General features: G+C 36.8%; 1 protein-coding gene across 8 annotated transcripts in view; it reads right to left on the reverse strand.

Annotated features, from left to right (window-relative positions):
- The window catches only part of ARHGAP15 (Rho GTPase activating protein 15), a 706,829-nt gene that overhangs the window by 210,629 nt on the left and 469,397 nt on the right, over positions 1-26,803 (reverse strand). For all 8 annotated transcript variants that reach the window (XR_011254561.1, XM_069577672.1, XM_069577677.1 and 5 more), the window contains one exon: positions 1,389-1,466. Coding sequence is in view for 7 of the 8 variants with exons in the window: in XM_069577672.1 (XP_069433773.1) it covers positions 1,389-1,466 (78 nt within the window). In the remaining variant the exon portion in view is untranslated. The remainder of the gene's footprint in view (positions 1-1,388; positions 1,467-26,803) is intronic.

Raw genomic sequence — 26,803 nt, forward strand, 5'->3', positions numbered from 1 at the left:
GCCAATATTTGTAAGTTATTATTAACTAAAGTCCATAGTTTTCATTAAGGCTCACTCAGGGTTATATATTATTTAGATTTCAATAAATGTATAATGACATGTATCCGCCTATACAATATCAAACAGAATAGTTTCATAGCCCTAAAAAGCCCCCATGCTCACTCATTCTTCTCTCTCTCCCCTCAAATCCTTTACTATCACTGATCTTGTACAATCTCCACAGTTTTGCCTTTTCTAAAATGTCATATAGCTGAGATGATATAGTATATAGCATTTTCAGACTGGCTTCCTTCACCTAGCAATATGCAGTTAAGTTTTCTCCAAGCCTTTTCATGACTTGATAGCTCTTTTCTTTTTATCAGTAAATAATATTCCATTATAGGGATGTTTTATGGTTTGTTTATCTAGTCACCTATTAAAGGAAATCTTGGTTGCCTTAAAATTTTACCAATATGAATAAAATTAATGAAAATATTTTGTGCAGTTTCTTTTGTGTGTGTGGACATAAGACTTGAACTCATTTGGGTAAATACCAAGGAATACACCTGTTGGGTAATAAGGTAAGAATAAGTTTATTTTCATAATAAACTGCTAAGGTATTTTCTGAGTTAGTTGTACTATTTTTCATTTCTACTAGTATGAATGAGAGTTCCTGTTGCTACACATCCCCGTCAGCGTTTGGTGCTGTCAGTGTTTTAAATTTTAGCTATTCTAATAGGCTTGTAGTAGTATTTCATTGTTGTTCTACTTTGTAATCCTTGATGGTATATGTATTTCATAATTTTTATTATTTTACTTACCTATTACATATTTTCTAACATTTGTGATTTTGACTCTTACATTTTCCACTATTCATTTATTTATTCAATTATCAACATATATTAAATGTGTATAAAATGTCAGCAACATTTTTCAAAGCTAGTTTATTTTTTTACTCATCATTTTCTTCTTCATTTTTAGTTCATATTTCACTTGTTATTTATTTCACTTGTAGTAGTATTTCATTGATGTTCTAGTTTGTAATCCTTTGATGATATATGTATTTCATAATTTTTATTATTTTACTTACCAATTATATATTTTCTAACATTTGTGATTCTGACTCTTACATTTTCCACTGTTCATTTATTTATTCAATTATCAACATATATTAAATGTGTACTATATGTCAGCAACATTTTTCAAAGCTAGTTTATTTTTTTATTCATTGTTCTCGTCTTCATTTTTAGTTCATATTTCACTTGTTATTTATTTCACACAATGTAATAGCTAGTCCTTTTTATTATACTCATCTTCAAATAAACTATATTCATAATACACACAGCAGAGAGTGTGAAGTATTGTTAGAGACGAAACTACTTGAAAAAATGTCTGAAGTAATCACTTACCTTGGTTGACAATAAATCTTAACTTCTGTATTGTTGCCAGATTGCCACTAACTCGATATATTCCATCAACATCTAGACCTGAAAACAAAAGGGCGTGTTTTGTATTCACTCATTCAAGACTGAGATGATAAAAGAAAAATAATAATTATACTATCTCTTCCTCACAGAGAAAACAAATTTCTTTTTCCTTAAGCAAGTAGTTTTCAATATTTCAATCCAAATAAACTAATCGTTAAGTTCAGTAACAGCTAACCACCGACAAACTTGATTGTAGTTGAAACATAAAAGAGCAGTAGGTAGCATGGAATTTCACAGTATAGTTATGATTCATTCCCAAAGACCGAAATCAACCTGAGGGTGGAGTACGCAGAAGAACCTTCACGTATATGTGTATCATTGACCCTTGTTGGAGAGATAAAGTAACCCAAGGTGTCTGTGAAGTTTCCCTTCCTTAAAAATTCTTCCTTCCTTCCTTCTCTCCCCTTTACTGATTTCTCTTCTCTTCTTTTGCTCTCCTTTTCTTCCCTTTCTCCTATTCATTTTCTATTCTTATTCTGTTCTATTCTATTCATTTTATTCTATTCCGAGGGATTCCATCCATTTCCATTTGGTTTCATTTTCTTTTTCGTGCAGTCCCTATGGCATAACATGTATTGGTCTGATTATTTGAAACTACAGAACAAAAATTCTACTCTCAATGTATAACTACTTTGATAGTCTCTTGTGTATTGTAGGTAATGGGATACTCCATTACAGAGGGGAAAAATAAAAAGAAATCCTTGACAAGATAGTGACAACAGTTTCAGATTATTTTAAAACTAGTCATCTATAATTCAAAATAACTTATCCTGGCAGTAGGTTGGGTAATCAACCGCTTGTTTCCACTTATTTATTTTTATCTATATCATCTGGTTATTTCCATGACCCAGTTAATGAAAAAGAAGAAAATGGAGAAACAGGAAAATGAAAAGAGAAACACTTATTCAGAAACTATTACTGTCAATAAGTAATGTTGATAACATAATTTTAATATCAGGATTGCATATTCCTTGACGTGCCCAGGCCCTCAAAGACACTTAGATGAGGTTACCAGTTAACATAGAGGTCAGCACCTCAGCAGTTTCTCTAAGGAGGTGATATAGGACCATTGTTAAACATTGTCATTCACAATAGTTAGTATTACATAAACTGATAAAAATTACTGTCATGGTATAACAGAATAAAGTCTTTTTAAATTCTTTACTGACGTGAAATGAATTCCTTCATTGTTTTACAATCTCTATTTTTATGTACTTTATAGTAAGAACATTTCTGCTGTTGTGCAAAATATATGATCAGTAACTTAGGACAGATTGACATAATGTGTAATACTAGTACTAATGGCATAAATCAAAGCCATTATTCACTCAGTTTTAAGACATTATTTTTAGAGCAACTTTCATTTTGCATCAAAATTGAAGGAAAGGTACAGCGATTTCCTACCTAACCCTGGCCTCTACACATGTATAGCCTCTTCCATTGTCAAGATCTCCTACCAGAGTGATACATTTGTTAAAACTGAGGAAACACCACCAGTACATCCAAAGTCCATAGTTTACATTACGGTTCAGCCCTGGTGTTGTACAGTCTATCGGCGTGCTAAGTCACTTTAGCTGTTTCTATGTGCAACCCTTTGGACTGTAACTGCCAGGTTCCTCTGTTCATGGGATTCTCCAGAGAGCAATACTGGAATGAGTTGCCATGCCCTTTTCCAGGGGATCTTTGAACCCAGGGACCAAACCCGAGTCTTTTATGTCTCCTGCATTGGCAAGTTGGTTCTTTACCGTTAGCACCACCTAAGAAGCTTCCATAATGACAATGGATAATGACATGTATCCATCATTAAAGCATCATACAGAGTATTTTCACTGCCTGAAAAATCCTCTGTGCCCCACCTACTAGTCCACACTATGGTTTTATTCTTCCTATAATAACTTGTACACAATTTCATTAAAACTGAATGGCTATTAACAAATGCATTAATTGGTGTGAGTTTTGTAGTTCTAGAATAGTCTAACAATAAATTAGCAAGCCTCTGTCCCTTCCTGAGAACTACGGATTTATGAGGAATTTACATGAGGTAGAACACCTAATAGTATGTGGTGAAAATGTCTAAGACACATACATTTATAAAAATCAAATGTGTCCTTGTTTTCCTGATGTATAAAATAGCTGCATTAATCAAAGTGCACTCCAGTTTGTTTTTAAGCACAATATGCACTTGAAAACTTAAATGTGATAGTCAATTAAAACTTTTCCAACGTTTGATTTTCAGTTTTTGCACTGGACTATGTTGGTCTTCAATTTATGTACGTGTGCTTGGAACTTTGTAATTTTATACCATTTTCTTCTTTGCTTTGTCATGTAGATAATCTTTCTGACTTAACTTTAACTTCTGTGTTTTTAAAAAATGCTATAGCTTTTTAGACTATTAAAACTTATGCATTCAAGTAAGTGTCTCCCTTTCAAATTTTTTTCCTATTGGGGGTATCTGTAATATTTCTGAACAAGTAGCCATTACAAAAAATATTTTGAAGCTATTCTCCAAAATTATCTTCAGTGGCTCCATATTGTCTACACATAAATGTTTATTAATGGCAACTTTGGGGTCTTTGATGATAATTTTTTGGTTTGGAAATAGTCAAAGGTCATTCAGAACCATGAATGGTGAATGAGGTCATCTGCTTGTCATCACAAAATTTCCCTAAATGAAAATTATCTTGATTTTTTTCCCCGTGAGTTATCAGTTGCTCTGAAGGAAGTTGAGAAAAAATTAGTTTGAAAAATAGAAATATTGAGGGAATATGCAGATCTACATTTCCCAAATGAGAAATCTTAATATGCATTTTTTAAAGAAATCAAATTAGCTCTATTTAAAATAATGATTAAAAATGGAATGTCAATTAACAACAATTACAATAAACTGAAAAAACATTTTAATTAGTTGGACCTTTATCCAGGGTCAATAGTAAATACAATCATTTGAATTCTAACAATTTTTTTTGCAAATGAAGACCTTAATTAAGCCTCATTTTAATAAATATGTCTCTACAGGTATAAAATCAAGTACACTCTTTTTGAAGCTAGAAATTTTTCTTTTCTAATATTATTTTAAATGTTATTGAAATGCATCTGTTGTCTAGAGCTTTAAACTGAATTTCAATTAATGAAATTCCCTACTACCTAAAAACTTTTTCTCTTATAGAAATGTGATGTTACTACATAGGAAGTATCCCTTTGATCTTTCATAAATTTCAGTAGAAGTTATTTTTTTTTAACTTCAGTAATCAAAAACATTTGAAAGAGCAGTATGGGTTGAATATATTACATATGAGCAATTGGAAGGCACTCTACTGTTCAAACAAAGCAGCCTCATCCTAAATTAATAAGCCAATTTTCTTCTGGAATACAAGAAGGGAGTGCTGGGAATGGAGACAGGGAGGATAATTCAGACTAGTGCAACCACTGTGGTTGCAGACCTAAGTCATAGCAGAGAAAGCTCTGTGGCTCACGATAGAAACCAGAAAGTATAAAGGAGTAAAGCAAAATACATTAGATGCAGTTTGAATCTAACTTGACAGAACTTCCAAGCCCTCTAGATTCAGATATATCAACACCATATATCTTATGAAGGATAACAATCTCTGACATTTGTGGCTCCTGCTTTGAATGGCTCATGCTCCTCTGCTATCATACTTTTAAAATTACATAAATAGAGTGAAAATGACAAAGCAGATATTAAAAAGGAGGGTTATTACATTTTGCAAAATAATCTGGAACACATCAGTGAGTTTTAGCAGTTATAAATTACATAGGTACAGTCTTGTAATTGATTAGCTCTTCCCTGAACAGCTCATGGAATGGCAAACCCCAAGTCCTGTGAATTGAACCCAAATTACAAAGTTTCATGTGCCATCCTCTTTTTGCTCCAAGAACTTTGAAAGTCATGCCAAACCAAACCAATGTAAATTGGTGGATTTGGACATCCTTTTCATGACCACATTATCCTTGCTGGATTGGAAGCTACTTATTTTGGAAATATAATTAGACCTCTTCTGATTTTTAAATGAGCAATATCTTCAAGGTACACATGTTGTGCCTTGGTGAAGTCTGGAGAAAAATCACTTTACGAGGTACTTCTTTCAAGAAAATACCCTGCCTGAAAATGCTGACAGGAATTTTGCCTGTTATGCTAAAAATACTTTGGGAACACAATGAAACTAAAACACTGTGGGCTTATTTTTATCAGACCAGCATTAATGTAATGTTGATGAAAAATTCTCTTAAAAAATCCACATTCACTGAAATGTCTTTTATTTGTTCCTCATCAGCTGACACTCTTAAGTTCCAAAATAGTGTATACTGTTGACAGAAATCTCTGGGTATTGCTGCAGGGGGTTTTCAAAAGTCCTTCCCCTCCTTCTTTTTTTTTTTTTTGAAGAAGCTTAGACTAGGATAGACACACAATTAGGAGTTATTAGACCAAATGGTGGTCTAAACCCAGTGGAAAGAATGCAGCTGTCATGAGTAATTCCCACCATAAATCTCAGACACTTTCCAAAAGGAAATCTAAGAGACCAACACTGTTTCCAGAGTTGACGGACTTATCTGCCAAAATATGGGTAGTTTTTAACAATGCAGATGAGCCTGTTAAAAATAGCTGCAAACTGTGGATTAGGTAGCATTCTTGGTAGCTCAAACGATGGACAAACCATGAAGATGTAGAGTTTGAGACTGGTTGAGAGGTAGGCTCAAAAAGCCTGCTTGTTTTTCTGGAATATAACAAAATGCATCTGAACCTCTGAAGTCTGAAATACGGGCTGGGAATTCTGCACAGTCTCTCTCCTGAGATTTATGGCACTTCCTAATTCCTAGGAGGCCAGAGCTACCGCAAAAAGAGTCATTCTCGTAATACTTTGGTCTTCTGGCTTCTCCCTCTGGCAAGAACAACTGAGCAGAGGAACACCCGGACTGCCCCCAAAGAGTGCTGCCCATTTCTTTTTCTATTCTTCTAAAGGTCCTGCTTCGTTTCGGAGATGTATTTGAGGAGAGGTTTTGTACCATTTTGAATGGCACATATTTCCTCCTCTAAATTGAAGTGTTTCCAACTTTATATTGCTAACTGATATGATCACACACTTTAAATTCAGTGACTGAGAGTACAGGATATAATTGGAAACTCTTTCTAAATTTAATTTCTACTGTGTCTCATTGGCTTGTATTTATCCTGTACCTTTTGCTGGCTTTATTTGTTACTAATTTATTGTGAGATACACATCCTTCAAGAATGACTACCTTAAAAGCAGTTGACACAATTCTGATTGTCAAACAAGAATGATTTTGTTTTATATGAAAATCTTTGACTTTATAATAATCATTAAAATTTTTTTTTTACTATAGAGGCAATATACTTCCTTGGTAAAAATGAAAACTAACCCACACAAGATTAATACAATGAAACCTAAGTAAATACCTCATCCTGCTGTCCAAAGACAGTCACTGTTAACAGTTCTGTTTTAGTTCTTCTGTTGTTACTTATTTTATGTTAATGTATCACATTTCTGTTTATTAATTTATTGACTTTGAATGGTATTTATTCACTCCTTATCAGAAAAGATAAAGAGTCTATAGTTTCTACCACTTATCTATGTACCCTCTGTTATTATTAATTACACTTGTCTATTTTTATATCTTAATATACCAAATTAGCTCTGTGTATAAGAAAATAAGGAACGTATTGCATTTTACTTTTCCTTACCCTTCTCTTCTCTCCCATAACTTCCAACTTTATTCTTTGTTATTATTGCTTATGCTCTTGAAGTTTACAACATTTTGTTTTATTCTCTATAAATATTTTGTGGCTTATCTATGGGTTAATATTAGTCACTATTTATAAGAAAGTGACTGTGATTGGGTCCCACATGAACCTTTTTTTCACAAAGGAGATCTCATCAAAGTCAGAGTCTCATGTGTTTTCTTCCATTGCAGCCCTCTTTATTTCTTCAATTAAGCACTGTCCAATAGAACTTTTTATGATTATGGAAATATTCTCTATATTAACTATTTAGACCGGCATTCACTGGCCACATAAGGCTGACTGCTGAATACTTGAAATGTGGTTAATGCAACTGAATAACTGAATTTCTATTTACCTTATTTTAAATAACAACCACATGTGGTCTATGACCACCATATTGGATGGTGCAGCTCTATGTCAGAGTCAACTACTTCTCTTCTCTTGTATTCTACTATTATTTCTTCTTGGATTTCTTTTTTAAGAGTTATGTTTTTTTTTTTTGCAGACGTGTGTGGTTGGTAAATTTTCTTATTTCTTCTATTTCAGTGACTGTTTTTGATAAAAACAATGTCATACTGTATAGAGCAGGTAATTATATTCAGCACACAGTGACAAATAATAATGGAAAAATATGAAAAAGAATATGTATATATTCATTATATATATGTATATAGAAATGTATGTGTGCATGCATACTGAGTCACTCACTTGTGTCTGACTCTTTGCGACCCTATGGACTGTAGTCCACCAGGCTTCTCTGTCCAACAGATTTTCCAGGCAAGAATACTGGAGTGGGTTGCCCTGTCCTCCTCCATGGGATCTTTCTGACCCAGGAGTTGAACCCACATCTCTATGTCACCTGTATTAGCATGTAGATTCTTTACCACTAGTGCCACAAGGTTCTTTACCAGTAGTGCCACGGAGACACTTTGCTATACAGAAGAAGGTAGCACAGCATTACAAATGAACTATTTTTTTAAAAAGACTGTTTGCTTCATATTTAATTGTTAATTCAAGTATTTATTTGAGTTTTATCATTTTTAAATTTTTCTAACTTTGAAAGGCAATGTTCCATATTTTCTAGCATCTCTGCTGTTATGTTTGATATCAAGTTGATTCTTGATGCTTTGCAGGTCAATTTCTTTCACCTTCAGGTTTTAAAAAAGATTTTCTCTTTAACTTGTAGAAGTAAAATTTCACTCAGATGTGTCTACATCTAGACCTTCAATCAGAAAACATTTTCTTATATTATTTGCATTATATATCCTTCCTCCTACTCTTTCTTTTCACTCCATCTAGAAGTTCTTTAAGACTGATGTTCAAATATCAGAATACTCCTCTGACAAGAGACCAAATTAACTAGAATAAATGACTGTCATGGGTACTTTTGTATTTGTACACTATTATTATTATGATTATTATAATCTTAAATTGTCAGGCCGAGTGAGGATGAACCAGTGTTGAGTAGATAGTAGACTGGGCTTCCATGGTAGCTCAGCTGGTAAAGAATCTGCCTGCAATGCAGGAGACCCCATTTCTATCCCTGGGTTGTGACGATCCCCTGGAGATGGGATAGACCACCCATTCCTGTATTCTTGGGCTTCCCTGGTGGCTAAGATGGTAAAGAATCTGCCTGCAATGCTGGAGACCTGGGTTTGATCCCTGGGTTGTGAAGATCCTCTGGAGGAGGGCATCTCCAGTATTCTTACCTGGAGAATCCCCATGGACAGAGGAGCCTGGTGGACTACAGTCCTTGGCATCACAAAGGGTCAGGCACAACCGAGTGACTAAGCACAGCACAACACAGATAGCAGGCTAGAGGTCTTCAGCTACCAAGCAAGGAGGACTTCTATGGGCTATGGAGCACTTGTACTATTTTGTTTCTGAGCAAAGTTGTCCAGTTCTGTGTCTGCTGTAGAAGACCTGAGACATTTCACTTTCCACTGCCTTCCTTCTCAGATGCCAGCATCCTCTCATTTGTCCTTTTAGAACCTATTCTCAGTTGAACCTATTCTCTTCCTTGATGCAAGGCAAATGGAGAGGGACTCAGCTTTTGACATGTTAGATACAATATTTTGTGCATTACTTTACTTACTGCCCTCTTGCCCGTTGTTGCCTTTTTTTTTTTTTTTTTTTTGGTCAACTCTAAGGTTGGATATTTTCTAGGACATCCCAAGCAAGAACTGTACCTAATAATGGTGTTTGGGAATGATGCTTCTTTTGCTCTAATATGTTCTCTTGTTTGATCCCATCTGCTTTCTGTCTTCCTGGAATTTTTATTTCTTGTTTGCTGATGGCACTTTTTCTCTTTTCAGCACCACTTGTTCTTTGTTTTTCTTTCCCAACATATATTTTCTCTTATTTCACTGGGATGATCTTTGAGGAAGGAGAATTCAAACATGATTTCTTGGTCTGGAAATTTGAATGGGGGCCTTAGTTATTTTTCATAGAGAGTTTTTAATGCTGAAAACAAAAGTTTCACTAGATTGCAAGGATACCGCCATATACAATTTTCTTTTCAATAATAATCTAAATGATGGATGCATGAAAAATTAAGTATATTTAAAACACTTATGATGTGTCTCTAAATCTAATGCTGGCAGAATATGTTAATATAGGGTCCAGGATCAGATTACCCCACATCTTTTTCTCATTCCTGTATTTTTCTTTGTCATCAGAAGTTTCTACTGTCATTTATGGTTTTGACAATGTTCTTTTTATTCCTGAGATTGCTTTATTTGGTGTATTTTTCTCTTTTATTTGTTTCATGAATCCTTTTTTTTTGTTTGTTTGGTAAATAACCATTTTTTAAGATTCCGCGTTAAAACTCAACATTCAGAAAACTAAGATCATGGCATCTGGTTCTATCACTTCATGCTAAATAGATGGGAAAACAATGGAAACAGTGAGAGACTTTATTTTGGGGGCTCCAAAGTCACTGCAGATGGTGACTGCCACCATGAAATTAAAAGATGCTTGCTCCTTGGAAGAAAAGGTATGACCAACCTAGACAGCATATGAAAAAGAAAGACATTACTTTGCCAACAAAGGTCCAATTAGTAAAAGCTATGGTTTTTCTAGTAGTCATAAATGGATGTGAGAGTTGGAGTATAAAGAAAGCAGAGTGCTGAAGAATTGATGCTTTTGAACTGTGGTGTTGGAGAAGACTCTTGAGAGTCCCTTGGACTGCAAGGAGATCCAACCAGTCCATCCTAAAGGAAATCAATCCTGAATGTTCATTGGAAGGACTGATGCTGAAACTGAACTCCAATACTTTGGCCACCTCATGCGAATAACTGACTCATTTGAAAAGACCCTGATGCTGGGAAAGATTGAAGGTGGGAGGACATGGGGACGACAGAGGATAAGATGGTTGGATGGCATCACCGACTCAATGGACATGACTCTGAGTAAATGCCAGGAGCTGGTGATGGACAGGGAGACCTGGCGTGCTGCAGTCCATGAGGTCACAAATAGTCAGACTAGACTGAGTGACTGAACTGAAGTGAAGATTTCACATATAAGTGAGACTTACTTCACTCAGTATGACAATCTCTAGGTCCACTCATGTTGCTACAAATGACATTATTTCATTCTTTTTTATGCTTGAACCATTGTTCCTTTAAACTTTTATCTTATTTTGATTTTTTCCTACCTTCCTTGTGTCTCTGTAATAAGTTTTTATTTCATAAAGACAATTGTTGCAATAAATGTTTGTTTTCCTTCTTAATATCACGACAAAATACTTATTATCAATTTTCCTTTACTTTTTTTAAATTTTGGTAGCAGTCCATTTTAGGTTACTTATTTATGAATGAAATAAGTTTTTCGTCTATCAGATATTTTATGGATTCATATGGAAAATAAGAATTTTGTCTTCCTAAGACATGAAAGAGACAGTATTTGTTGATAAATTAAAAAAACATGTTAGACTGTAGAGAGGTCACCAAGAGAAGGGTGTTTTTTTTCCCTTGAGAAGACTTTTTAGATACTGTGATGATAATAAATAAAACATTATTTTATATTGTTTTTGTAGCCTATGTTGCTATTGTTGTTCAGTCACTAAGTCATATCTGACTCTTTTGTGATGACATAGACTGTAGCCTGCCAATCTCCTCTGTCCATGGAATTTCCCAGGCAAGAATACTGGAGTGGGTTGCCATTTCCTTCTCTAGGAGATCTTTCCCTACCGGGGATCAAACTTGTATCTCCTTATTTGCCAGGCTGGTTCTTTACCAGCAAAATTATTTTTCTATCAATCATTTACCTATCATTTTTCTATCAGTCATCTATATATCTATATTTTTTATCATGCCATATTTGCTATTCTGTGCAATCCTAATGTCTTAGGTAGCCTGGGAGCCTGGGAAGATGAACTTAAAATTGGAAGAGGCAAGGATAAAATATCCCAAGTATTAAGAGTGTTACTGATCACATTTCTTACTCATTCCATATTGTACCACTTATGCCTTGAAAAGATCTGCAGTGCTAATACTTAGGGATTGTGTATGGAAGGAAGAGCTAGCTGTCCTACTTATTATTAAGTATTCTTGTAAAGAGTTACATTGCTGAAAAAATTGGGAAAACCATTTATTTCCCATATAGTCAATTCTTTTAAAGTAGGATACTGAATACTCCAACATGTAGAGAAGAATCACACTGAATTCTTTAAATGTTACCAGAAACACAGAAACATCCGCATCACTGTGCACTGTCATTCCTCACTACTGGAATTTCTCCCTTGTATTTATACTTCTTGCCATACTATTTCACTACTTGTCTCGTAATTGCAAATGCACAAGTATGGGCTTCCCAGTTGGCAGTAGTGATACAGAATTTCCCTGCCAATGCAGGAGATGAAAGAGATGGGTTCAATCCCTAGGTCAGGAAGATCCCCTGGAGTAGGAAATGGCAACCCACTTCAGTATCCTTGCCTGGAAAACTCAGTGGACAAAGGAGCCTGGCAGGCTACAGTCCTTGGGGTCGCAAACAGCCAGACACAACTGAATGACTGAATACACACACAGCGAACATGCATACCATTATCAACTAGAAACCCAGATAGTAGTATATGAAAAGTCCTGTGAAAACTCATGTGAGTACTGAGGGCGAGGGCCCGGTTTCCATTTGCTCTGATTATTTTTATGCATTAGGCTTATTTTTGCATATCACCTCCATACATTTAATGCAACTCATAGTCCATTCAGTGTTACCACTGGACCAGTTGCCTTTAAAATCATACCTTTTGACTTGTGTGTGTGCTTAGTTGCTCAGTTATGTCTGACTCTTTGTGACCCTGTGGATGGTAGCCTGCCAGGCTCCTCTGTTCATGGGGATTCTCCAGGCAAGAATACTGGAGTGGGTTGCCATGCCCCTCCTCCAGGGGATCTTCCCTACCCAGAGGTTGAATCCAGGTCTCCCATATTGCAGGTGGATTCTTTGCCATCTGAGCCATCAGGGAAGTCCACCTTTTAACTTATGAACTATTAAATATAAGTAAATAATGGAAAAGACAAGGGAAAAACTTCCAGTATGGTTAGTGTGACATAGGTGAAAGCCATTTGTATGCCCTGTTTAATATCTGGGTAAAATGAAATGCCAGTCCAAGAATGCTATCCCAAATGTGGTCCCTCGTTTTTACTCATTGAGTCTCATGTATCTTTTTAAAGTCAGCTGAGAATTTGAGTTCTATGAGTCTGAAGGTCGGTATAAATAACTAACAGAATTATACAAGTCTTATGACCTGAATAATATTGGAAATAAACTCAAAGTAAGAAGAACCTCATGGAGAAGACAATGGCACCCTACTCCAGTACTCTTGCCTGGAAAATCCCATGGATGGAGGAGCCTGGTAGGCTGCAGTCCATGGGGTCACTAAGAGTCGGACACGACTAAGCGACTTCACTTTCACTTTTCACTTTCATGCATTGGAGAAGGAAATGGCAACCCACTCCAGTGTTCTTGTCTGGAGAATCCTAGGGACCGGGGAGTCTGGTGGGCTGCTGACTATGGGGTTGCACAGAGTTGGACAAGACTGAAGCGACTTAGCAGCAGCAGCAGCAAGAAGAACCTCAAGAAAGCTTGAGTATGCTTGTGAAATTTCACTAGGAATCCTAATCTCTGATTTGATAAGACTAAAGATAACCACCTGAAATGATTTTTAGAATATAGAAAACAAAGTACCTAGAAATAGTCTTTAATAAACTCTCTTAGATGCTTATTTTTTTAAAAAAAATCTTAGTTTTGAAGACAAATATTGGCCAATGATTCTGAATATTGATATTATTAACTGACAGCATTTGTCTTCAAGGAAAATGTCTTGTGTCTGGAAGATACAGAGATTGAAATTGGTATTTGGCTCCTCTCATCATCCTCTGAGTTTCTTGTAGGTCTGAGTTCTATTGTTATGTTATGCTGTGATCATGCTGATGTAAATAAATCATTCCTTTGGTATTGTGACTGAGAGTGTTTCTTCAAAATAAATAAGTCTAACCTGGTCAGCCATCATCTGGTAGTTTGCATCTCTGGTGGCTCAGATGGTAAAGAATCCGCCTGCAATGTGGGAGACTGGGGTTCGATCCCTGGGTTGGGAAGATCCCACGGAGAAGGGAATGGCTAACCACTCCAGTACTCTGGCCTGGAGAATTCCATGGACTGTATAGTCCATGGGATTGCAAAGAGCTGGACACGACTGAGCGACTTTCACTTCGCTTCACTATGCCAGCATAACCTGAGATCCAGACAGGAGTACATGACAACAGCAGGCTTATGAATAGAAAATAAGCTGCCTGAAAATGCCATTTTCTAAGGAAAGCTTGGGGGCTACAGAAGAGTGATCTGTAAACTGTGCCCATGTGCTCTTTTTTTCTTTTTAAAATTCTAGCAACAAACTTTCTTATAAGTTAAAGATATGCAATAAAAGGCTTACCAACACAAACAAGAAGAAAACACTGAAAAACGACTCCTTCTCTGATGAAGTCATTATAGTTATATAAAGTCTAGCCTTTCATCCCATCATACTTGAAATGTATATTGATCTAAAATTTATATATTTGCCCTCATTTTTTTCAATCCCTCCACCTCTATTTTTTTAAACATCTAAACAAAGTGACCTCATTGTTTTCCATTGGACATTTTTTTTAAAACATTGGCTGGGATGATTGAGATTCAGGAATGTGGGAAAAATGGATTCCCAAACCACGTCCCTCCCCTTTCATTCTGAACTGTAATTTTTGGCTTGGCTTGAATCACAGTCATCACATTTCAGCCTGAATCTCTCTGTAAAGTGATCTTTCTTAAACATTTCTCTCACTCATCAAGGGATCAGAAACAAAGCCATTCTAGCCTTTCAGCAAAACACTTACAAGCAGCTTTTACAGAGAAGTTGCAAGAGCTCAATTTCCTCTAAAACGGGTTGAAAAGCGAACATTTTCAGTGCCTTGTTGTCCTTTTTGTGAATCTTGTCATCTGTATGACATGAGTTCCAGCAGCTATTTTAATCTGTTTTTGTTTGCAATCCATTTGGTGTCCACCCAAGGAAATGCAGGTGATTCTAATTAACTTACTGCTGAAGATGTAGGAAAAAATATCTCAATTGTATTGTAAAGAATTAGACACTTGAAACTTTTCTTCTATTATTTATAACATCTTATTAATGAAAATGATTATATGAATATATTTACCACTTAATTCACGGCTGTTCACTTTTCTAAATCAATGATGCTTATGGCACAGGAAAAAGCCACACACATACACAAATACACAGACACAATACAGGCCCCAAGAATGGTTGCCAACTTTTATTTAACAAGAGTAGCAACTTAAAAATAACATTATTTTTACTTTGTGCAACATAGTTTAATATCTGAAATAACCCTGTTCCAATAAAAACCTATTGAAATACTCTTAGGCCTAACTCTGCCCTGAAGGTAAAAGTGATTAATTGAAAGATTTTGGCAGATCTCTGCTCACCACCAGGGCAGTTTAATTTAGAACACATTCAACCATTTCTCAGTGTCTCTGTGTTGGTGCAGCATAACTTTTGATCTTCTTTGGGGAGGTGTCTCTAATTCAGACCCTTTGGCTAGCTACTTCCTGGAGGGTTTTGATGGTTTGGCTCTGCTTAGCATTCAGGTGAGAGACAGAGCCCATTCTGGCTGCTGCTTCTACAGCGGATTAGGGAAGCCAAATTCCAGACACAAAGAAACGATACTTACAAGACTGTTTAAGCATATCAGGACCCCAAGTCCTGTTTAGGTCACATACAAGATGGTTCTTTGCAACTTCTTGATGCTCTCCCAAACTTCAGAGAAATTCTGTGTCATTTGACTCTTTCCTGGTCAAAGAAGATGCTTCTGACCATGACAATGGCTTAGGCTAAAAGATGGAATTTCCTTCTCTCAAGAAACATGTTCTCTTCTTGAGAATACAAGATAAACTATTGAGAATGGTATTGTTAATCCTTCTGCTAAACAGAAACATGGGGCTACTGCATAATACTCCTGTTTGGCAAAGGACACATGCTAAATTGTGGTTAAATGGAAGGGCAGAGAAATTCCAATATATTCTAGATAGAAAGTTAGAGTTAGTAAACGCTAACTCTCTATGCAATTTAACAAGTATCAATTAGCAAAAGTGTCCAAGGCACTAGGGATAAAGCAAAGAACAAAGAGTATACATCTCAGATGCCATTGAGCCATAGCATCATCATCTTCTGAAGCAACAATGCATTAATGACAGGCATTGGTCATGCATTAGTGACAATGATGCCTGACAATGACACCTGATATTTTTACACATATGACACATCAAAGCAATATATACAAGGTAGTTTATAAGCTCTGTAGTCAACTTTAGAAGAAAACACCACCACGATATATATCCGTTCACGTTATACCCTGAAACAGTTAAGTTTCATCAGTTCAGTTCAGTCACTCAGTCGTGACCAACTCTTTGCGACCCTATGAATCACAGCACGCTAGGCCTCCCTGTCCATCACCAACTCCCGGAGTTCACTCAAACTCATGTCCATCAAGTCAGTGATGCCATCCAGCCATCTCATCCTCTGTCATCCCCTTCTCCTCCTGTCCCCAATCTCTCCCAGCATCATAGTCTTTTCCAATGAGTCAACTCTTCGCATCACGTGGCCAAAGTACTGGAGTTTCAGCTTCAGCATCAATCCTTCCAATGAACACCCAGGACTGATCTCCTTTAGGATGGACTGGTTGGATCTCCTTGCAGTCCAAGGGATCCTCAAGAGTCTTCTCCAACACCACAGTTCAAAAGCATCAATTCTTCAGTGCTCAGCTTTCTTCACAGTCCAACTCTCACATCCATACATGACCACTGGAAAACCATAGCCTTGACTAGACGGACCTTAGTCGGCAAAGTAATGTCTCTGCTTTTGAATATGCTATCTAGATTGGACATAACTTTCCTTCCAAGAAGTAAGTGTCTTTTAATTTCATGGTTGCAATCACCATCTGCAGTGATTTTGGAGCCCCCCAAAATAAAGTCTGACACTGTTTCGACTGTTTCCCCATCTATTTCCCATGAAGTGATGGGACCAGATGCCATGATCTTTGTTTTCTGAATGTTGAGCTTTAAGCCAACTTTTTCGCTCTCCTCTTTCACTTTCATCAAGAGGCTTTTTAGCTCCTCTTCACTTTCTGCAATAAGGGTGGTGTCGTCTGCGTATCTGAGGTTATTAATATTTCTCCCGGCAATCTTGATTCCAGCTTGTGCTTCTTCCAGCCCAGCATTTCTCATGATGTACCCTGCATATAAGTTAAATAAGCAAGGTGACAATATACAGCCTTGACATACTCCTTTTCCTACTTGGAACCAGTCTGTTGTTCCATGTCTAGTTCTAACTGTTGCTTCCTGACCTGCATATAGGTTTCTCAAGAGGCAGGTCAGGTGATCTGGTATTCCCATCTCTTTCAGAATTTTCCACAGTTTATTGTGATCCACACAGTCAAAGGCTTTAGCATAGTCAATAAAGCAGAAATAGATGTTTTCCTGGAACTCTTGCTTTTTCCATGATCCAGCAGATGCTGGCAATTTGATCTCTGGTTCTTCTGCCTTTTCTAAAACCAGCTTGAACATCTGGAAGTTCATGGTTCACGTACTGCTGAAGCCTGGCTTGGAGAATTTCAAGCATTACTTTACTAGCATGTGAGATGAGTGCAATTGTGCAGTAGTTTGAGCATTTTTTGGCATTGCCTTCCTTTGGGATTGGAATGAAAACTGACCTTTTCCAGTCCTGTGGCCACTGCTGCATGTTCCAAATTTGCTGACATATTGAGTGCAGCACATTCACAGCATCATCTTTCAGGATTTGAAATAGCTCAACTGGAATTCCATCACCTCCACTAGCTTTGTTCGTAATGAAGCTTTCTAAGGCCCACTTGACTTCACATTCCAGGATGTCTGGCTCTAGGTGAGTGATCACACCATCATGATTATCTGGGTTGTGAAACTCTTTTTTGTACAGTTCTTCTTTGTATTCTTGCCACCTCTTCTTAATATCTTCTGCTTCTGTTAGATCCATACCATTTCTGTCCTTTATCGAGCCCATCTTTGCATGAAATGTTCCCTTGGTATCTCTAATTTTCTTGAAGAGATATCTAGTCTTTCCTATTCTGTTGTTTTCCTCTATTTCTTTGCATTGATTGCTGAGGAAGGCTTTCTTATCTCTCCTTGCTATTCTTTGGAACTCTGCATTCAGGTGCTTATATCTTTCATTTTCTGCTTTGCTTTTGCTTCTCTTCTTTTCACAGCTATTTGTAAGGCCTCTTCAGACAGCCATTTTGCTTTTTTGCATTTTTTTTCCATGGGGATGGTCTTGATCCCTGTCTCCTGTACAATGTCATGAACCTCCGTCCATAGTTCAGGCACTCTGCTTATCAGATCTAGCCCCTTAAATCTATTTCTCACTTCCACTGTATAATCATAAGGGATTTGATTTAGGTCATACTTGAATGGTCTAGTGGTTTTCCCCACTTTCTTCAATTTAAGTCTGAATTTGGCAATAAGGAGTTCATGATCTGTGCTATATTCAGCTCCCAGTCTTGTTTTTGCTGACTGTATAGAGCTTCTCCATCTTTGGCTGCAAAGAATATAATCAATTTGATTTCAGTGTTGACCATCTGGTGATGTTCATGTGTAGAGTCTTCTCTTGTGTTGTTGGAAGAGAATGTTTGTTATGACCAATGCATTCATTGGCAAAACTCTATTAGCTTTTGCCCTGCTTCATTCTATACTCCGAGGCCAAATTTGCCTGTTACTCCAGGTGTTTCTTGACTTCCTACTTTTGCATTCCAGCCCCTTATAATGAAAAGGACATCTTTTTTGGGGTGTAGCTGCCAGGGACAAACATCATATTTCAGGACACAAAAGTTCGTGAAGAGGTTGTAGTGGTTATACCTTCATTTACTGTTACTCAGTTGGTACAGTGTGAAATGCCACATGCTTGTAAGTTCTGAGATTTTTTTTTTTTCTGAAAAGGATACCAAATTTCTATGATTTATTCAGTAATCCTGGATAAATACTTTGGTATTATGTAGGAACTTGGATGATCCTTTCAGTTTTATTCAGTACTGTTATTTTTTAGAGATCATGTACATTTCAGATCATTAGCAGTAATGTAGCAGATAGGTGAATTTCTGCTTTAGAGAGAATTTCCAGGTATTATACTCTCACAGGTTCTTAGGAAATTTTGTGGAATGTTTAAGAGTTACTGAAATTCATTTATGGAATATTTTCATGGAGAAGGAAATGGCAATCCACTCCAGTATTCTTGCCTGGAGAATCCCAGGGGCGGGGGAGCCTGGTGGGCTGCGGTCTATGGAGTCGTACAGAGTTGGACACAACTGAAGTGACTTAGCTTAGCTTAGCTTAGTTCTAAAAGGTCTTGTAGGTCTTCATAGAACCATCCAACTTCAGCTTCTTCAGTGTTACTAGTTGGGGTATAGGCTTGGATTACCATAATTTTGAATGGTTTAATTTGGAAATGAACAGAGATTATTCTGTCATTTTTGATTGCATCCAAGTACTGCATTTCAGATTCTTTTGTTGACCATGATGGCTACTCCATTTCTTGTAAGGGATTCCTGCCCACAGTAGTAGATATAATGGTCATATGAGTTAAATTCACCCATTCCAGTCCATTTTAGTTTGCGTACTCCTAGAATGTCAACATTCTCTTGCCATCTCCTATTTGACCACCAATTTGCCTGATTCATGGACCTGACGTTCCAGGTTCCTATGCAATATTGCTCTTTACAGCATTGGACCCTACTTCTGTCACCAGTCACATCCACAACTGGGTATTGTTTTTGCTTTGGCTCCATCCCTTCATTCTTTCTGGAGTTATTTCTCCACTGATCTCCAACAGCATATTGGGCACCTACCGACCCGGGGAGTTCCCCTTTCAGTATCCTATCATTTTACCTTTTCATACTGTTCATGGGGTTCTCAAGGCAAGAATACTGAAGTGGTTTGCCATTCACTACTGCAGTGGACCATATGTGTATTTATGTGTGTATGTATGTGTGTGTGTGTGTGTGTGTGTGTGTGTTTATTTGACTTTTGTGAACAAATGACTATAATGATATTTACTTTACTACCAAAGTATTGTCAAAGATTACATTTCTTTTTTATAATATGGTTGCGTGTTCCCAAGCGTTCACTTGAAAAAGACTGGGAGATTATCACAAATCTTCTATGTCCTTGAATGTTCTATCTTGTATCTCTAGTTTAGCTGAAAGATGCTTTAAGATGCATGATATCAGATTCCAAATCTCTAGGCGACACAGTGAAAACTTCAAAATTTAAATATTTCACAAGTTACTGGACAAATCACACCCAGTTTTGGAGATACAATCAGTGGAATAGAGATAAAAAGACAATCATTTCCCCTACTTAGAAGCTCTAACTGTACCTGGACAATTTAAACCAATGGAATTCATGATTTTAAGATTGCTACAAAGAGAAATATATAGATAAGTGCTTAGAACTAGCATTGAGTTTGGCTTTCTTAATTTCTGTTATCATACTGTAAGCAGAAAGATCAGAGGAAGATTTCCTTTAGTGGTGTAAGAGAGGGCAGTATTCTGTTTCATGTTGACTACTTTAGGACGTTTACCAATTGCACACACTCTAGTTATTCAAAACTTTACTTGTTATCTTGAAGAAAAAAAGCATTCCAATTCTGAGAGTTCTCTTTTTAAACTTATAACACTAGTGTAATGCAAACAGATTTCTTGTTTCTGAATGATTTTGTCACTTGGGTCTACATCAAAAGTCTACTAAAATATTTGTGTCTATATGTGTATGTGTATGTGTGTACTTAGTTGCTCAGTCGTGTCCGACTCGTTGCGACCCCACCCGCTGTAGCCCACCAGGCTCCTCTGTCCATGGAATTTTCCAGGCAAGAATATGGAGTGGGTTGCCATTTCCTCCTCCAGGAGATCTTCCTAACCCAGGGATTGAACTTGCATCTCTTATGTCTCCTGCATTGCAGGCCGATTCTTTATTGCTGAGCCACCGAGGAAGCCATACACACACATATTTAGTATCTATCACTTCTCTGCGATCTGTTGTCATGAAAAGAAGGTATATTAAACAAAGATGTGTTACATACGCTGATGTTCATTAATACACTGTTTACTGAGTGTCTCTTCCCTATATGATTTTTCTAAGTGGTAAGAAACCAAGTTACAAACGCATTTCATGTTTTCCACTGTCTTAAATTTAAGTAAAGAGTATCTTACTTTTCTTAATTCTATCAAGGCATGTTTGATTTTGAATTTTGAAAACAATATTAGAAAACCCATAATCAGTTACTATATCTGACTATTAGTACTACAGAAGATAGAAATAAAAGACTATCAATTTAAAGACCTAGATTTTTTTGTTGGTCCCCAAGGTTAGTCTTAACATTAATTATAGAGGCTGTATTTACAATATTTTTTTTTAAGTTTGGGGAAGATAATTTCATCTTAAAATATTTCTTTTACATATCATTGCTTATGTCTAAAATTCTGTAACTAGAACTTTATTCCTTTGTTTTTAAATCCCACGGAGGGATTTCACATCAAACTTCCCTGATCAATCTATTAGATCTTGTCCTGAGAGAAAAATTTAGCTAAAAGAAGGCAAACACAGCAAGACTTCACTTGTGGAGGATGTGGGACAAGAAGAGATGAAGGATAAGACTAGTGTAATAAATAATGGGAGAAGACAGAAGAGGAAGCGGGTGTACCATGCAGGCTAATCCAAAGGGGTGGTTTCTATTACCCAAATGCTCACCCTTCTATTTTCAGATACAACAGTTATATGAAAATGGCATGTTCTTACTGTATTTAAAGATTTGGGGGAGGAGAGGCACATTTTTCCACTTGACTAAATATAATTTATTCTTAAATATGATTTATTTTTATTATCATAATAATTTTCCATTATATGGGAAGCATAATAAATGATCTGTCTTTCTTCTGGGACAACTTATATGACCCTTTTCCTTTTGGGTGAGTGTTACACTCTAAACTGAGACTCAAAAGCTGAGCACATATAAATCCATACAGGGCTTTGCTCTACAGATTGAAATACTATGAAGAGACAATGTTGTTCCTTGGAATTAGGAGACCCCTGTATCTCCTTGGAATAATGAATTAATAATAATAATGAATTACAGTCCTCTCTCCTTTCTGGGTAAGGCCTGCAGAATACATTCTTGGAGACTTCTCCCACTGCATCATTTTTCTGCACCAAAACTGCATCTCTGTGCACAACCTCTGCATGCACACTGCTTTCTGGATACAAACATCTGGCTCCGTCAGACACCTCTCCTTTCTCATGCCCTTCAGTCTCCTCTGTAACTTAGACTAAAACTCTTCAGTGTCATCTGGAGATCACATGACATTGAACAATGTGTCTAGATTCATGAGGTCCTCGATTCCCAACCTAATTTCAAGTTTTCAAACAAACCTGAACAAAAACTACTATACACAGCAACACATGCATTTCTACCAACCCACTGGCTGGAATATAAAAAGAAAATGATGACCTTATTTTGCCCAAGTTTAGAGCAAAGTGTACTACAAGCAAAAGCCCTAGAGAGGAGGGAGGTACTAACCCTGGAAACACAGGCTGCTTCCAGAGATGCCAATGTGACTCTCTTTCCCTTCTTTGCTTTATCCAACAAAACAAAACAAAATTCCTTCCATGGTACCTGAAGAGGAGACAGAGCCATTTGATGCCAATTTATTGCTACCTTTCAGAACTACTGTACTGAAGGTAATACTCAGTCACAAGGGTGTCTGTACTTAAGGCTGAAACTGAAAACTTGGCAGGTTTGCCAAGAAAAGGTACTAGAGGTCAGACAGAGTGCTGAAGGAGACAGCATGGAGTAATGCAGCCATATAGCAAAGAAAGAGAAAGAAGAGGGTAAATGAGCACCCAAAATATATAGACACCATCCTGGAGTTATTCTTGTTCAGAATCCACATTTTGCCCCATGAGAAATTTCATTATTTGGTTTATAATTGTCTTATGGTTTCAGGGTTTCAGACTTATTACAACTTTAACTCTGTATCCTAACAATATTAGCTATAAAATCCTGTTATAAACATGAGTTAAAAGTTTAATATTACACAATGTTTAACGAGCAAAAAGCATTTCGCCTATTCACCATACTGTTAAACAGGAAAATGACAACAAATGATTTAGGACTTGAAGTATGAAGGTCTGTCCTCACTCTTACACGCCATGTGCATTAGAAACATTGGATAAGAGATTTCAAACACACTGTTGTTCATAGAATAGTATTTCTGTACAATTTTCAACAATTTTAGTTAAACAGAAGTGCTGTAACCTTTGTTTATTTTTTTTTTAGTTTTGGTAATAAGAATTTATGGCAATTTAAAAAAAACGGAATTTTAAGAATTCATTAAACTTTTCTCTGCACAAAACATTACCCTGCTAATTAGTCCATGGGATTAAATGCAATATCCTTCATATATTAAAAGTCCCTATGCTTTGGTCTATAAAGATATGGGAAAATATGGCCAAACTATATTATTTTAACCTGTGATCTTCTTTTAGAGCTACTGGTATTGCTTTTTGCACATGGAACTCTAATTGTTTCTGTTGGCTCCTCAGGAATCTACATTCTAACTCTAGAACTATTTTCAGTTAAGAAAAGTTGCTTTCTACCATTAATCTAATTTCTCAATTAATAACTTTTCTTTTAGCTTACCCGCTACAAATTATTTAATCTGCTCCTACTCATAGACAGCTTGTGAAAAGAAGTCTGGTTCTTCTTTTCTGGTGGGAAAAGAATTTGAATGGAAAACATGGTCATACATATATCAGACCAAGGATTAAAAGATGAACATTATACGTGAGGAAACATTTCAAGAAGGTTTCACTATATTAGTTTTTCCAAGTTAGTATTCCAAGCCCATTTTGGATTATGTGTGAAAAGTAAGAACTCTGCACTGTAACAGGTGCTGGCAGGAAACTCCCATTAAAGCTTATGGAAGTTATGCCTGTAAAGTCTTGGCATCTGAGAAAATTCTCTCATAAGAATGCATCATGCATCAGATTTTTCTCACTGCCAAAACAATGCAAGGATGTAACTGCTGCACCATATTCCCAGTCACTATTTGCTAACACCATCCTATCCTTCAGTGATGACACCTTTGGTGACCTTGTGTTATATGTAAAGTTTATATCAGCTTTAACTTCAACATGGCAAACATGCATCGTCTTCTGTATATAACAATAGAGATGCTGGCCTACCATCTGTTTGTCCTAATCACTAGAACGATTTTTTTTCCTGTGGAGTCAATGAATTTATACTAATTCGCCCATATTCTGAAGAGTGACTTATCATATACAGCCTGCCAAATGTTTAAGAGATTTACTGAGTTAAAAATTCTGCTTGGAGTACCAGGTAGTGAATGATATAGACTTTAAGTGTATTGTACTGACTCATGTTGGAAAGCATTAGCATTATTTGTGGCACATAGTAGGTGCTTAATAAATGTCATCTTTGTTTTCCTTACATAAATCATACTTTGTCTGTATGACCACAACTACAAAGACTAGTGGTGTAATTCTTTGCAAGTAAACTTGCCTACCTTAATGTTAACAAGTAACATCTCTCTGTCAAGTTCAGTTTTTCAGCCTATTCATTCTACATGTTAAATTGTTTTTACTGACATTTGCCTGTTGAATACAACTGAAAAATTCTCTGACTTTATTTTATAAATCTACTAGTTATAAAGAATTTGATTTAAACTCAATAGGTAATTTGAATTTAAAGCATTTATCAAATGAAGGAGTGAGATAAAAACTCAAACAGTAGTGAGGGTTAGGAAAAGTCTCCTGAAAATAATTGTGAGCCTGTATGTATATCTAGGTTAGTGGCTACAGGACAGACTAAATGTTACTAGTTTACACTTGTATTTGTATTTACACTTTTCAGTGTGCTTTTTGTATATCAATAAATATTTTGAGGAAAAAGTCCTCAGTTGGGGTAATATAGCTGCCTTCCAGAACACACAGACACACACACACACACACACACCCCCAGCACCAACCCAGGCAATCTGCCAAAGTGTGGTTGCTGTGAAAAAGGTTTTGCTTTAGGGCAATAGCAAACTAGCTCACTGCCCTGCGGCCCTGTCCACTCCTCACCACATGATTCCTTGCTGTATCCTTAACTTCCCCTCCTACAGTGAAGGAACATTTCTTTGGACTGTTTTATTGCCAATACATTTTTACTTTGTATGATGAAATGAAACAAGGGACTGGTTTCATTAGAAGGAGAGGTAAACAGAGCATTAATTAAATTTGCTGATGATACTAAATTGGGAGGAACTGTGGACATCTGTGAAGACAAAAGAATCATACAAATGGACTTAAGGAGTTTAGAAATACGAGCAGGAAATAATAAAAGGAGATTCAGCCTTAAATAATGCAAGCTAATACATTTGGGAAAAGATAATCAGAAACATGGCTATTCTGTGGACGGTAGATGCCTGGAAAGTGGTGATGGTGAAAGAGACCTGGGGGTGATAATGGGAAAAATTATATACAAACTTACAGGGAAGTGGGCACAGTGCCTGAAAGTTTATATATAAAAAGCAGTTTTTGAATCAGAAACATGATAGTTCGACACTTATGACAGTGACAGGTCTCAAAAGCATCAAGTTTGTTTTTAGTTATTTGAATCTCTCAGGTTTATGAAACATTTAACACTGTTTGTTGAGAGAGTGATTTTTCCCTCTTAAGGATGAGAAAGTAACTTTAGTCTGAAACCTGTCCTGAACACCCGAGTCACTGCTCTGTTTTGGTCTTGTTTTATCCTATTATAAACTATTGCTAATATGGTATGTCACATAGATACATGTCATCATATATACGTATGATATCAATATAGATATTGATACGGATATACATACATATCATACCATGATACAAATGTAAAACAAAACAACTTTTTAAAGACAGTTTCACCTTTCCAGATCATATAACTTTACTCTGTGTTCCAAGAGACATTTAATGACTCTTTCTTCTAGCAGGTCAATGAATCTTCAGTATACAATTCGATTCTCTAAGGATGTATACACGGATGGATGAAAGAAATCTTGGATAGTATCTATTTATCCATCCAATCATCCCTGATTACTTGAATCCCTACTATATGCCAGCTCTGGTGTGCTGAGCAGTGAGGAGGCAGAGAGGAGCCAGACAAACCGTAGACTCCAGGACTCACATTCTAGATGAGGAAACAGATATGAAACTAGCCACTATGATCCCATGCAATAGGGTGATATTGGGGAAAGCAATGCTCTTCTTGGAATACTGTGGAGGGAAGGGTGCTAATAATGTTCAAGAGACGACAGAGAGGTGACTGAAGGCATGAGTCAGAGAATGTTCATCTGTAAGGGGAAAGCTTGTACTATGCCCAAGAGGATGAATGCAAATTCGACAGATAAATGGATATGGAAAGGGTCTTTAAGGAGAGAAAACCGTTCATGGGTGGAATATCAGCCTTTGGGAAGCTTCATGTAGGTGGTGCATAGGAAGCTGTTTATGAGGTTATAAAGCTAGACAACAGACAGAGGTCATCAGTTCAGTTCAGTCGCTCAGTTGTGTTCGACTCTTTGCAACCCCATAAATCGCAGCACGCCAGGCCTCCCTGTCCATCACCAACTCCTGGAGTTCACTCTGACTCATGTCCATTGAGTCCGTGATGCCATCCAGCCATCTCATCCTCGGTCGTCCCCTTCTTCTCCTGCCCCCAATCTCTCCCAGCATCAGAGTCTTTTCCAATGAGTCAACTCTGCGCATGAGGTGGCCAAAGTACTGGAGCTTCAGCTTTAGCATCATTCCTTCCAAGAAAATCCCAGGGTTGATCTCCATCAGAATGGACTGGTTGGATCTCCTTGCAGTCCAAGGGACCCTCAAGAGTCTTCTCCAACACCACAGTTCAAAAGCATCAATTCTTCGGCGCTCAGCCTTCTTCACAGTCCAACTCTCACATGCATACATGGCCACAGGAAAA

This window comes from Ovis canadensis, chromosome 2 (genome assembly GCF_042477335.2).
Source record: "Ovis canadensis isolate MfBH-ARS-UI-01 breed Bighorn chromosome 2, ARS-UI_OviCan_v2, whole genome shotgun sequence".
Classification (NCBI taxonomy): domain Eukaryota; kingdom Metazoa; phylum Chordata; class Mammalia; order Artiodactyla; family Bovidae; genus Ovis; species Ovis canadensis.